The sequence below is a fragment of the Entelurus aequoreus genome, linkage group LG20, assembly GCF_033978785.1.
Source record: "Entelurus aequoreus isolate RoL-2023_Sb linkage group LG20, RoL_Eaeq_v1.1, whole genome shotgun sequence".
NCBI lineage: Eukaryota > Metazoa > Chordata > Actinopteri > Syngnathiformes > Syngnathidae > Entelurus > Entelurus aequoreus.
The window spans coordinates 42,187,801-42,202,800 of NC_084750.1; the positions used below are offsets into that span (position 1 = coordinate 42,187,801).

Consider the following 15,000-nt stretch of genomic DNA (forward strand, 5'->3'; position numbering starts at 1 on the left):
CTCAAAGGAAAACATGAAACTGCTACAGGAAATACCGAAAATAGAGAAAAAGCCACCAAAATAGGAGCGCAAGACAAAAACTAAAACACTGCACACAGGAAAACAGCAAAAAAGTCAAAATAGGTCAGGGTGTGATGTGACAGGTGGTGACAGTACACCTACTTTGAGACAAGAGCTATAGTGATGCATGCTTGGTTATGCTTTAAAGTCATATCCAACAATTGCGACGACGACGACTTTTTACTGTCAACTGAGTATCGTTTTTTAATTATTTCTGCTGGTGGTGTGCCTCCCGGATTTTTTCAACGCAAAAAAATGTGCCTCGGCTCAAAAAAGGTTGAAAAACACTGGTCTAGAGCTCGGCAGAGTAACCGTGTAATACTCTTCCATATCAGTAGGTGGCAGCCGGTAGCTAATTGCTTTGTAGATGTCGGAAACAGCGGGATGCTTAATTTTTCTTCATGCCATAGAAAAAAATTGGTTTTCTTTGACAAAAAGGGTATAAAACAAACAAACAAAAAAAAAAATATATATATATATATATATATATATATATATATATATATATATATATATATCAACAAAAAAAACAACCTAAAATCAATTGACAGATCTGATTGATCTACCGATTTAAGCGTTGAAAATAAAAATAAATATTAATATGACTTATTTTTAACACTTTTATAAGTGGGACCCTTTAGGGTCCAAGGGTCTTTTAGTGTCGTTTTTTTTTTTATTTTTTTTTAAACCGTCAATGCTCAAACCAATATTATAAATCAAAATCAAAGTCGTTGTGAACTGTTGACCAACAATAAACAAAAGGTGAGTGCTGCTAAGAAAAGGCATTGAAGCTTAGGGAAAGCTATGCAGAACTAAACTTAAACTGAACTGGCTACAAAGTAAACAAAAACAGAATGCTGGACGACAGCAAAGACTTACTGCGGAGCAAAGACGGCGTCCACAAAGTACATCCGAACATGACATGACAATCAACAATGTCCACACAAAGAAGGATAAAAACAACTGAAATATTCTTGATTGCTAAAACAAAGTAGATGCGGGGAAATATCGCTCAAAGGAAGACATGAAACTGCTACAGGAAATACCGAAAATAGAGAAAAAGCCACCAAAATAGGAGCGCAAGACAAAAACTAAAACACTGCACACAGGAAAACAGCAAAAAAAGTCAAAATAGGTCAGGGTGTGATGTGAGAGGTGGTGACAGTACACCTACTTTGAGACAAGAGCTATATTGATGCATGCTTGGTTATGCTTTAAAGTCATATCCAACAATTGCAACAACGACTTTTTACTTGTTTTTTAATGATTTCTGCTGGTGGTGTGTCTCCCGGATTTTTTCAACGCAAAAAAATGTGCCTCGGCTCAAAAAAGGTTGAAAAACACTGATGTAGGGGACGATCTTCACCGTACGAACCAGTGCAGTGGGATTTCTGATAAGGAGAAACCCGACGTCTGTTCTCTCCGAACAGAAAAGAAAAGAAGATCTGAAGTGAGACAGTTTGGGGGAAATATCTTCTGTTCAGAAGTCTGCTAATGTTTAACCGAGACAACACCTTCCGTCTTCCATCTGGAGCTCCGGGCTGTTCTCGCCCCCCTGCTGAGTCCTGAGGAGCAGCTTTCAGTACAGTAAACTTATGAATCTTTGATAACAGCAGATTTGCTGACCACTCCGAAAACAAAGTCTGCCGTTAAAACCGTGCAGGTCTGTGTTGAAACTCTTCCCTGAGGACAGTTCCGAGATGAGATGACCGGGTGGGGTGGTACCAAGCAAGCCCAGTTATTTGAAGAATGCCTCACTCCAGCAGCCTTTTGTGTGGGTGAAGAAGACCGAGGCCTCCCGCCTCGCCGCAATTCAAAAGTCCGCGAGAGCCCCCCTGCCTTCAGGTGCCCGTAACTCAAAGCTTGAAAATGCGCCCCCGTCCCTCCCTTTTAATTGTCCCCTCGCCCCCTTCCACCCAACACTCCCGCGGTGCTGCTCGGCATGCTGGGACGTAAGCCGCACCTCCTGCTCGTCCTGTCTGGAAAGAGGAGGAGCCGAGGAGAACTGTAGCCCGGATCTATTGTTGGCTCTTCCTTTGACATTCAAAGAGTGCCACCTGTTTCCAGGAAGTGAGAGCAATCCCTTTCACCGTCCAGTTGAGGACCATGGGAACTCCAGGATAAAGAGACTTACCCCTTAACAATCAGTTCTTGGGTGTTCATCAGCTGTTGTCATGGAGGAAAATACACAAGGCAAAGAAATAACATCTTTAAAGAAAGTTTGCTGATGCGTTAGTCTCTCAGTTTGAGGACCCTGTTTCCGTCCCTAGCAGGTTCTAGGCAGGTTACTTCTCAACTCTTGCATTTCTTCTTGCGATGGTTGTGTTTGTATCGTCAAAGGCACGTAGTAACAAACTAAAGTACGACATTTTCTGTTGTACTTCGTGGAATGATGTCTGTAGGTTGTAATCTGGTGTTTGTCTCTGGTCTCATACATTTGTACAGTTTTCAATCATTTTAGAAGGAAACAGGTCTGCAGGTTGTAAACTGGTGTTTGTCTCCGGTCCTATAAATTTGTTAGACTTTTCAATAATTTTAGAAGGAAACAGGTCTGTAGGTTGTAATCTGGTGTTTGTCTCCGGTTTTATACATTTGTCAAGTTTTCAATCATTTTAGAAGTAAGGAAACAGGTCTGTAGGTTGTTAACTGGTGTTTGTCTCCGGTCCTATACATTTGTTAGACTTTTCAATAATTTTAGAAGGAAACAGGTCTGTAGGTTGTAATCTGGTGTTTGTCTCCGGTTTTATACATTTGTCAAGTTTTCAATCATTTTAGAAGTAAGGAAACAGGTCTGTAGGTTGTAATCTGGTGTTTGTCTCCGGTCCTATACATTTGTAGACTTTTCAATAATTTTAGAAGGAAACGGGTCTGTAGGTTGTAATCTGGTGTTTGTCTCCGGTTTTATACATTTGTCAAATTTTCAATCATTTTAGAAGTAAGGAAACAGGTCTGTAAGGTTGTAAACTGGTGTTTGTCTCCGGCTGTATAGATGCGTACAGTTTTCAATAAATTTAGAAGGAAACCGGTCTGTTGGTTGTGAACTGATGTTTGTCTCCGGTCTTATACATTTGTACAGTTTTCAATAATTTTAGAAGGAAACAGGTCTGTAGGTTGTAATCTGGCATTTGTCTCCGGTTTTATACATTTGTACAGTTTGTATCACAACCTTTCGTGGTACGACATTTTTGTGGTATGGTGTTTCGCAGTAAAACCTTTCGTATTTGGTGTTACGCATTTCTTGCAGTTTCTTGCGACACAGTTTCATGGTGTGATGTTTTGTTTCCGTAACACGACATTTCATGTAACTTTGTGCATTTTGAACGTTCACTTTGCAAAGTTTCATGTTAGAAAGTTTTGTGTTACAAAGTTCATAGTTGCAAAGTTTTGTGTTTAGAAAGTTTTGCATTGCAATGTTTCTTGCTGATGCGTTTCGGGGTACAAGGTTTCGTGGTACGATGTTTTGTGGTATGATTAGTGGTAAAAAAAAATTTGTAGAACGGCAATTTGTGGTACGACATTTTGTGGTAAGACGTTTCATGGTATGGCCTTTTGCATTTTGTGTAACGCATTTCGAGGTATGTTTTTTGGTACACACAAAACATCATGGTACGATGTTTTGTTTCGTGATACGACGTTTTGTGTTACTTTGTGCATTGTAAACTTTCACTTTACAAAGTTTTATGTTAGAAAGTTATGTGTAACAAAGTTTTGTGTTACAAAGTTAATGTGCAGAATTTTGTGTTTCAAAAAGTTTTGCATTGTGAACGTTTCTTGTTGATGCGTTTCGGGGTACAAGGTTTCGGGGTACGATGTTTTGTTGTTTGATTAGTGGTTAAACATTTCATAGTACGGCAATTCACCTCCATCGTGACATGTTCAAAGTTCTTCCGGAGTTCTTATATTTTTCCATTTTCATACTTTTTTTTTGCCGACCATATTCTAACTAAAATATATTACTTTCCCTTATATTTTTCCATTTTCGTACTTTTTTTTTGCAGACCATATTCTAACTAAAATATATTATTTTCCCTTATATTTTTCAATTTTCGTACTTTTTTTTTGCCGACCATATTCTAACTAAAATATATTATTTTCCTTTATATTTTTCCATTTCCGTACTTTTTTTTTGCCGACCATATTCTAACTAAAATATATTATTTTCCTTTATATTTTTCCATTTCCGTACTTTTTTTTTGCCGACCATATTCTAACTAAAATATATTATTTTCCTTTATATTTTTCCATTTCCGTACTTTTTTTTTGCTGACCATATTCTAACTAAAATATATTATTTTCCCTTATATTTTTCCATTTTCGTACTTTTTTTTTGCCGACCATATTCTAACTAAAATATATTACTTTCCCTTATATTTTTCCATTTTCGTACTTTTTTTTTGCAGACCATATTCTAACTAAAATATATTATTTTCCCTTATATTTTTCCATTTTCTTACTTTTTTTTTTGCCGACCATATTCTAACTAAAATATATTATTTTCCCTTATATTTTTCCATTTTCGTATTTTTTTTTTGCCGACCATATTCTAACTAAAATATATTATTTTCCCTTATATTTTTCCATTTTTGTACTTTTTTTTTGCCGACCATATTCTAACTAAAATATATTATTTTCCCTTGTAGTTTTACATTTTCGTACTTTTTTTTTTGCCGACCATATTCTAACTAAAATATATTATTTTCCCTTATATTTTTCCATTTCCGTAATTTTTTTTTGCCGACCATATTCTAACTAAAATACATTATTTTCCCTTACATTTTTCCATTTTCGTACTTTTTTTTTTGCCGAACATATTCTAACTAAAATATATTATTTTCCCTTATATTTTTCCATTTCCGTACTTTTTTTTTGCCGACCATATCCTAACCAAAATATATTATTTTCCCTTATATTTTTCCATTTTCTTACTTTTTTTTTGCCTACCATATTCTAACTAAAATATATTATTTTCCCTTATATTTTTCCATTTTCGTAATTTCTTTTTGCCGACCATATTCTAACTAAAATATATTATTTTCCCTTGTAGTTTTCCATTTTCGTACTTTTTTTTTTGCCGACCATATTCTAACTAAAATATATTATTTTCCCTTATATTTTTCCATTTCCGTAATTTTTTTTTGCCGACCATATTCTAACTAAAATACATTATTTTCCCTTACATTTTTCCATTTTCGTACTTTTTTTTTTGCCGAACATATTCTAACTAAAATATATTATTTTCCCTTATATTTTTCCATTTCCGTACTTTTTTTTTGCCGACCATATCCTAACCAAAATATATTATTTTCCCTTATATTTTTCCATTTTCTTACTTTTTTTTTGCCTACCATATTCTAACTAAAATATATTATTTTCCCTTATATTTTTCCATTTTCGTAATTTCTTTTTGCCGACCATATTCTAACTAAAATATATTATTTTCCCTTATATTTTTCCATTTTCGTACTTTTTTCTTTGCTGACCCCCGCCCTTAGGGATACTTGGGATTGGATAAACAGGAGTGTGTTGGGTGAGCGTCTTCACCACAAAAAAAAAGAGGCACCTGCTGTTTTGCCCGCCAAGCAGGCCGCCGACAATGGAAGTCAAATTGCTTGTGAAATTGCGGCGAAAGTAGCAATCCACTTTTGCACGCTCGGCGACAATTACCGCCAACGTTTTTGTGTCAGCGTGATGAACGCTCAGCTTTGCGTTCCCGCCTCGCCGGGAGACCGCCGCCACGCAGGCGGGTCAGACGCCGAGTCGATGAAAGCCGATCACCTTATCAATTAAACGCTCTTTCTCCCGTCCTCGGGCTACTTCCACTTTGCACGTGCTGCCCGTCTTATTTTTATTTTCTGCCATCCGCCGCTGAAGTGTTGACCTTGGCGGCGACTGGGAAGGACAGCCTGATTGAAAAGCTTTCTCTCCGTGGTCGTCTGCCAGCCTCCCCGCTTTGATTCATGCACCAGGCCGCCGCGGGCGGGAGGTGCACCTCTCCGCCTCACAGCGGGCGGGAGGTGCGCCTGGCGCTGGAAGGAACATCCAAAAAAAAAAAGGAAGGCGTTCACAAACCCCCCCGTGCAGGAAGTAGCGACTCCTGCTCGCCAGGGATGGAATGTTGCTGATTCATTCTCACTTCCTTCCATCCCAGTTGACTTCTTCTCCCTCGCCAGAACACAACATGGACGTCTCCTGTGGGAAAACATTGCTTGTTTAATTCCAAATTGTCCTCTTGACTGCTGACCATAAGTCACATGATGGAGGGTTTGTAAACTGAGACTACGTTGATGTCTGACTTTGGATCAACGTTGCTGGTTGGGAAAATGACTAAAATTCAATGTTCAAATCAATGTCAGAACCCGACATTGATTAAACGTTGTAATACGAGCGTGTAGTTTCAATGTTGAATTTGTTTTGTAGAATATTGGTTGGGAAATGACCAAAATCCAATTGTCAAATCAACGTCACAACTAGGGCTGCAACAACTAATCGATTAAATCTATTAAAATCGATTATTAAAATAGTTGCCGATTAATTTAGTCATCGATTCGTTGGATGCGCATTTTTTTATTTTTTTAAAATTAATTATTATTATTATTATTATTATTATTATTTTTTTTTTTAATACACCTTTATTTATAAACTGCAACATGTACAAACAGCTGAGAAACAATCAAAATAAGTATGGTGCCAGTATGCTGGGTTTTTTTCAATAAAATACTGGATAGGATAGAAATGTAGTTTGTCTCTTTTATCCGATTATTAATCGATTAATCGAAGTAATAATCGACAGATTAATCGATTATCAAATTAATCGTTAGTTGCAGCCCTAGTCACAACACAACATTGATTAAACCAGGGTTGTCCAAAGTGCGGCCCGGGGGCCGTTTGCGGCCCGCAGGTCATTTTTGAATGGCCCCACGGCACATTTAAAAAATACGACTGAAAAAATTGAAAAAACATAAAAAGTGGTATAAAAGAGCAAACAGGTGACATGTAACAAGAACATTTTGCAATGTGGACTCTAATAACACAAAGCTGCCATGAAGGCTGTTTCTTTCTTTAAAAAATAATAGTGAATCAAAATCAATGTCATTATGAATTATTGACCTACTTAAGGCTCCAATTACGTCACATTAAAAATTCCACTTTGAGATATTTTTTGGGGGTAAATGTTGCATATTTTGTGTTTGCCAAATAAAAAACTGAGATACAGTCAGACATTTTATCGCCAGCTATATAAGTACATGCTATGAATACACGGCGGTCGTAGTTTGGACGCCCCTGCTTTTGTTGAATTGACGAGTGAGCTCCAGGCATCTAAACACATTGTGGCGTTTTAGACGCGTTCATTCAACCGTCAGTCCGTCTCTTTGATTTTGATTGATGTGGCCGTGCTTTTAGCTCGCCTGTTTGTTAGCACGGGTCACCTGAAGGAGGGCGCAGCCACGATTGCCACACTTAGGCGGGAGAGAAGTTGTTTGCTGGGGTGCAAAGATGGTCGCTGGCGAGGAAATTAAGCCCGATTGTGTGTCCAATCCACATCCCCCCCCGGGGTCGTTTTCGCCCGCTGTGTTTTCACACAGCGGGCCGCGGCTCGTTGGCGTTTGTCCGCCACTCGAGGCGGCGTAATTCGGCCACAGGACAAGCAGACGGTGATTGATGAGGCGCTCACCTGCTGCGCTCTGATTGAGTTGGAGCCACTCACAATCCTTCGCTTGATCTCTCCTCACTTAAGTGCTTCTTTTCTTTTCCACCTCGGCCAATGTTTTTTTTTTTTGTCTTTTGTCGAGCGGCAGGAGTTGAGAAAAGGACTGTAAATTCAACTCTCTGCCTCCACAGGGGGGTGAGAGTTGGTACCTTCCCACCCGAGAGGAAACTACTCTATTCGTGGATGCTAAAGTTTCCCAGAATGCTTTGCTGACATTCAGAAGGACGTAGCACAAATTAATTACAAAAGTTACATCATCAAAAAGTCAAGTTTTTTGTTAAAAGTGAGTGTTGTCCCGATACCAATATTTTGGTACCGGTACCAAAATGTATTTTGATACTTTTCTAAATAAAGGGGACCCCAAAAAATGTCATTATTGGCTTTATGTTTAACAGAAAATCTTAGGGTTTTACAATGGAGTTCAGGGTGCGCATCGTGCATTCAGTCAATTGCAAGCACTGCATGGAACTTATCATAATTGGCTTTATTTGAACAAAAAAAATGTAGTGTACATGAAACATATGTTTATTATTGTAAGTTAGTCCTTAAATAAAATAGTGAACATCCTAGACAACTTGTCTTTTAGTAGTAAGTAAACAAACAAAGACTCCTAATTAGTCTATGCAGTAACATATTGTGTCATTAATCCACCTATTATTTTGTACACATTATGAGGGACAAACTGTAAAAATGCACAATTCATTGATAGTCCTTATTTACTGTTATTTTTTCCAGCATTCACACAGTAAGAAGAAATTCCCGCCTTTTTCTTACACATTTTTTGGTCCTATTTGAACCGTTATACAGTAAAAATGTCCATGTTTTTTTGGAACAATTTCCCTTGTGGATCAATAAAGTTTGTCTAAGTTTCCAGGAATTCCACAATTCCCAGGAAATCTTGTCACAGTTATTTAATCATGTAATGCTTCAGTCCTCCTCACTTGCTGTTATGGTCGTCCCGATACCAATATGTTGGAACCGGTACCAAAATGTATTTCGATACTTTTCTAAATAAAGGGGACCACAAAAAATGTCATTATTGGCTTCATTTTTAACAGAAAATCTTAGGGTTTTACAATGGAGTTCAGGGTGCGCATCGTGCATTCAGTCAATTGCAAGTGCTGCATGGAACTTATCATTATCGGCTTTATTTGAACAAAAAAATCTTAGTGTACATGAAACATATGTGTATTATTGTAATGTAGTCCTTAAATAAAATAGTGAACATACTAGACAACTTGTCTTTTAGTAGTAAGTAAACAAACAAAAACTCCTAATTAGTCTGCTTACGTATGCAGTAACATATTGTGTCACCTATTATTTTGTTATAATACGTTTTGAGGAACAAACTGTAAAAATGCACAATTCATTAATATTCCTGATTTAATGTTATGTTTTCCAGCATTCACACAATAAGACGAAATTCCCATGTTCCTCTCACACATTTTTTGGTCCTATTTGAACTGTTATACAGTAAAAAATTCTGACGTTTTTTGGAAAAATTTCCCTTCTGGATCAATAAAGTTTGTCTAAGTCCAAGTCTAAGTTTCCAGGAATTCCACAATTCCCAGGAAATCTTGTCACGGTTATTTAATCATTTAATGCTTCAGTTCTCCTCACTTGCTGTTAGGGTTTTCCCGATACCAATAATTTGGTACCGGTACCAAAATGTATTTCAATACTTTTCTAAATAAAGGGGACCACAAAAAATGTCATTATTGGCTTCATTTTTAACAGAAAATCTTGGAGTTTTACAATGGAGTTCAGGGTGCGCATCATGCATTCAGTCAATTGCAAGTGCTGCATGGAACTTATCATAATAGGCTTTATTTGAACAAAAAAAAATGTAGTGTACATGAAACATATGTTTATTATTGTAATTTAGTCCTTAAATAAAATAGTGAACATACTAGACAACTTGTCTTTTAGTAGTAAGTAAACAAACAAAGACTCCTAATTAGTCTATGCAGTAACATATTGTGTCATTTATCCACCTATTATTTTGTACACATTATGAGGGACAAACTGTAAAAATGCACAATTCATTGATATTCCTTATTTACTGTTATGTTTTCCAGCATTCACACAATAAGAAGAAATTCCCGCCTTTTTCTTACACATTTTTTGGTCCTATTTGAACCGTTATACAGTAAAAATGTCCATTTTTTTTTGGAACAATTTCCCTTGTGGATCAATAAAGTTTGTCTAAGTTTCCAGGAATTCCACAATTCCCAGGAAATCTTGTCACAGTTATTTAATAATTTAATGCTTTTGTCCTCCTCACTTGCTGTTAGGGTCGTCCCGATACCAATATGTTGGTACCGGTACCAAAATGTATTTTGATACTTTTCTGAATAAAGGGGACCACAAAAAATTTCATTATTGGCTTTATGTTTAACAGAAAATCTTAGGGTTTTACAATGGAGCTCAGGGTGCGCATCGTGCATTCAGTCAATTGCAAGCACTGCATGGAACTTATCATAATTGGCTTTATTTGAACAAAAAAATCTTAGTGTACATGAAACATATGTGTATTATTGTCATTTAGTCCTTAAATAAAATAGTGAACTTACTAGACAACTTGTCTTTTAGTAGTAAGTAAAAAAACAAAGACTCCTAATTAGTCTATGCAGTAACACATTGTGTCATTTATACACCTATTATTTTGTACACATTATGAGGGACAAACTGTAAAAAAAATGAATATTAATCCACTTGTTCATTTACTGTTAATATCTGCTTATTTTCTGTTTCAACATGTTCTATCTACACTTCTGTTAAAATGCAATAATCACTTATTCTTCTCTTCTTTGATACTTGACATCAGTTTTGGATGATACCACACATTTAGGTATGGATCCGATACCAAGTAGTTACAGGATCATACATTGGTCATATTCAAAGTCCTCATGTGTCCAGGGACGTATTTACTGACTTTATGAATATAACATGATTTTTTTTTTTTAAAAACAAAATATTTGTATACCTGTGTTGATAAAAAATATTGATGTATTCATAGTAGTATCGACTATAGACGCTCTTGTACTTGGTATCATTAAAGTGGATGTCAGGTGTAGATCCACCCATTTGTTTACATTGTGACGCCGGTGAGCTATTGTATGCTCCTACGGTGTGTAGTGAAGCATGTTTAGCTATTCCTCGTCCTCCAGTGATAATGATACTTGTAAGAAACTTACTCTATTTGTCGCCATGGAGGCCAGGATTAGTGATTTAGAAGTAGATTTTGTGACGATACATTTTTTTTGAAGTAATCATAGTAGTATCGACTATTGACGCTCTTGTACTTGGTATCATTACAGTGGATGTCAGGTGTAGATCCACCCATTTGTTTACATTGTGACGCCGGTGAGCTATTGTATCCTCCTACGGTGTGTAGTGAAGCATGTTTAGCTATTCCTCGTCCTCCAGTGATAATGCTACTTGTAAGACACTTACTCTATTTGTCGCCATGGAGGCCAGGATTAGTGATTTAGAAGTAGATTTTGTGACGATAATTTTTTTTTTGAAGTAATCATAGTAGTATCGACTATTGACGCTCTTGTACTTGGTATCATTACAGTGGATGTCAGGTGTAGATCCACCCATTTGTTTACATTGTGACGCCGGTGAGCTATTGTATCCTCCTACGGTGTGTAGTGAAGCATGTTTAGCTATTCCTCGTCCTCCAGTGATAATGCTATTTGTAAGAAACTCACTCTATTTGTCGCCATGGAGGCCAGGATTAGTGATTTAGAAGTAGATTTTGTGACGATACATTTTTTTTGAAGTAATCATAGCAGTATCGACTATAGACGCTCTTGTACTTGGTATCATTACAGTGGATGTCAGGTGTAGATCCACCCATTTGTTTACATTGCGACGCCGGTGAGCTATTGTATCCTCCTACGGTGTGTAGTGAAGCATGTTTAGCTATTCCTCGTCCTAAAGTGATAATCTACTTGTAAGAAACTTACTCTATTTGTCGCCATGGAGGCCAGGATTAGTGATTTAGAAGTAGATTTTGTGAAGATACATTTTTTTGAAGTAATCATAGTAGTATCGACTAGATACGCTCTTGTACTTGGTATCATTACAGTGGATGTCAGGTGTAGATCCACCCATGGCGTTTGTTTACATTGTGACGCCGGTGAGCTATTGTATCCTCCTACGGTGTGTAGTGAAGCATGTTTAGCTATTCCTCGTCCTCTAGTGATAATAGTACTTGTAAGAAACTTACTCTATTTGTCGCCATGGAGGCCAGGATTAGTGATTTAGAAGTAGATTTTGTGAAGATACATTTTTTTGAAGTAATCATAGTAGCATCGACTATAGACGCTCTTGTACTTGGTATCATCACAGTGGATGTCAGGTGTAGATCCACCCATTTGTTTACATTGTGACGCCGGTGAGCTATTGTATCCTCCTACGGTGTGTAGTGAAGCATGTTTAGCTATTCCTCGTCCTCCAGTGATAATGCTACATGTAAGAAACTTACTCTATTTGTCGCCATGGAGGCCAGGATTAGTAGTTTAGAAGTAGATTTTGTGACGATACATTTTTTTTGAAGTAATCATAGTAGTATCGACTATTGACGCTCTTGTACTTGGTATCATTACAGTGGATGTCAGGTGTAGATCCACCCATTTGTTTACATTGTGACGCCGGTGAGCTATTGTATCCTCCTACGGTGTGTAGTGAAGCATGTTTAGCTATTCCTCGTCCTCCAGTGATAATGCTACTTGTAAGAAACTTACTCTATTTGTCGCCATGGAAGCCAGGATTAGTGATTTAGAAGCAGATTTTGTGACGATAAATTTTTTTGAAGTAATCATAGTAGTATCGACTAGATACGCTCTTGTACTTGGTATCATTACAGTGGATTTCAGGTGTAGATCCACCCATTTGTTTACATTGTGACGCCGGTGAGCTATTGTATCCTCCTACGGTGTGTAGTGAAGCATGTTTAGCTATTCCTCGTCCTCCAGTGATAATGCTACTTGTAAGAAACTTACTCTATTTGTCGCCATGGAGACCAGGATTAGTGATTAGTGTCTTAAAGCAGCTCTTCCTGAGGGCGTTTCAGTGTTATAACTTCACCTTTATCTTTACTTTTTACACCTAAATGCGTCCGTTCTCCCTCTCCTGTCTACACACTGTGTCTGCTTGTACGTACTCTGTGTGTGCGCGCTGCCGAACATGCTCCTCTGCTCGTAAAACCAGCAATGTCACCACGTGAAGACGCGCCGTCATGCCTGCAAAAAAAAATAAAAATATGGCGAATATTTATAGTATAGTATCATTTTGTATTCATTAGTACCGCCATGCTATACTAGTACCATACAACTCTAGTCTAGACTATGAAAAATAATATTTAAAGTGGGTTTTTTTTGGAAAAGTTCAAATCAAAGAGTGCTGAGTGAATGTTTCAGCATGACAAATGTCATTTTTAGCTCCAGTCCGTGACCGAGTCACACCCTTGTCATGTTCTGGCCTCCTTCCTGCCAAGAACCAGTCGTGTCCTCTTACTTCATCAGCCTTATTGTGTGGTTTGAAGTGGCTGCTGTTTGTTTACACCCAGGACACTCCCACACTCCCACACTCCCACACAGGACACTTTCCCAGCCATTTAGCACACTCACATGACCCGGTCAAGGAGCGCCATGTCCAGACCCATCCCTGACCCCGCCCACACTGGCCAGAGCCACAACCTCATGGCCAACAACAACACACAACATTGGCTGCAGCCCAGTGTGGAGGTTGGATGTGGTGTGACGTCACCGTGTGGAGGTTGGATGTGGTGTGACGTCACAGTGTGGAGGTTGGATGTGGTGTGACGTCACAGTGTGGAGGTTGGATGTGGTGTGACGTCACAGTGTGGAGGTTGGATGTGGTGTGACGTCACCGTGTGGAGGTTGGATGTAGTGTGACATCACAATGTCAGTATACATATATATATATGTATAAATGTGTGTATATATATATATATATATATATATATATATATATATATATATATATATATATATATATATATATGTATAAATGTGTATATATATATATATATATATATATATTAGGGCTGTCAAATGATTAAAATTTTTAATCAGATTAATCACAGCTTAAAAATTAATTAATCATGATTAATCACCATTCGAACTATGTCCAAAATATGCCATTAACTGTATATTTTTGTGGGAATTGAAAGATAAATGACAGAAGACATGTGCATTTAACATATGTATGCATGTTTATTTTAATAACATCCTGTTTTTTACAATGACATTTCCTCGTCAAAATAGGAAAACAAAATAGGATGGCGTCTCTTATTTAAATGAAACTGAAATAGTAAAACAAAATAGGATGGTGTCTCCTTCTGTAACACACTAGCCATCTTGGCCATTTCTCTTCAACAAAGGAAAAACAAAGAGATTTCTCTTTTTTATCAAACCAAAAGAACATGGCCTACACAATTACATGTGGCCCGCTTCTCTATTCATCCTTTAGCCAGTTACTGAGGCAAACCAATTTGTCCACATTTTCTGAGAGTAAAGCTGACCGCTTCTTTTGCACAATGTGACCGGCAAGTGAGAAGAGTCTTTCACAGGGAACTGAGGATGCAGGAGTGGCTAGATATTTCCGAGCCAACGGAGCCAGCTTGTCATGGGCTCCTGCATGAGATGACCACCACTGCAAGGGACAGTCCGTCATTTCAATGGTGGGCTCTGCTCTGTACCTGTGTAAGGCTCTGTCAGGCTGTACCTCTTCATCTGATTCTGAATCTGAGCCCAGCTGTAGAAGAAGGTTCATTTTCTTCTTGGGTGGCCCATCTTCAGTAGTGTGTGAAGGTCTTCCAGGTGATTCACGCAGAAGGCCTCCAAGTTTGGTCCACACCTCCTCTCTGTCTGCCTTGGGCACACTTTTCAAGTCCTTAAAACGTGGGTCCAGTGCGGTTGCAATCTTGAGCCATGCATTGTTGGTGTGTTCTTGGCGGGAGCCTAGGTCGTCTTTGAATTTGGTCTTAAATCTAATCATGTATGCAGGGTCCTCATCAGAAGTTTCCATTACACGGTGTAAGTGGCAGAGGGCAGGTAGTACCACTGAGCAGGAGACGTAGGCCTCCCCACCCAGGATCTGAGTCACATACCTGCAGTGGAAAACACACACACACACACACAGAGAGAGAGACACAGAGACAGATACACACACACACACACACACACACACACACAGAC

At 38.0% G+C, this 15,000-nt stretch overlaps 2 protein-coding genes across 2 annotated transcripts in view; one reads left to right on the forward strand and one right to left on the reverse strand.

The window, feature by feature from the left end:
• LOC133635736 (neuropilin-1a-like) overlaps nucleotides 1-15,000 on the forward strand; it is a 179,648-nt gene that overhangs the window by 29,220 nt on the left and 135,428 nt on the right. The window lies entirely within an intron of this gene.
• LOC133636273 (E3 SUMO-protein ligase ZBED1-like) overlaps nucleotides 14,090-15,000 on the reverse strand; it is a 1,788-nt gene continuing 877 nt past the window's right edge. The window contains exon 2 of the mRNA XM_062030116.1: nucleotides 14,090-14,912. Within this exon, the coding sequence (XP_061886100.1) occupies nucleotides 14,258-14,912 (655 nt within the window). The 3' untranslated portion in view covers nucleotides 14,090-14,257. The remainder of the gene's footprint in view (nucleotides 14,913-15,000) is intronic.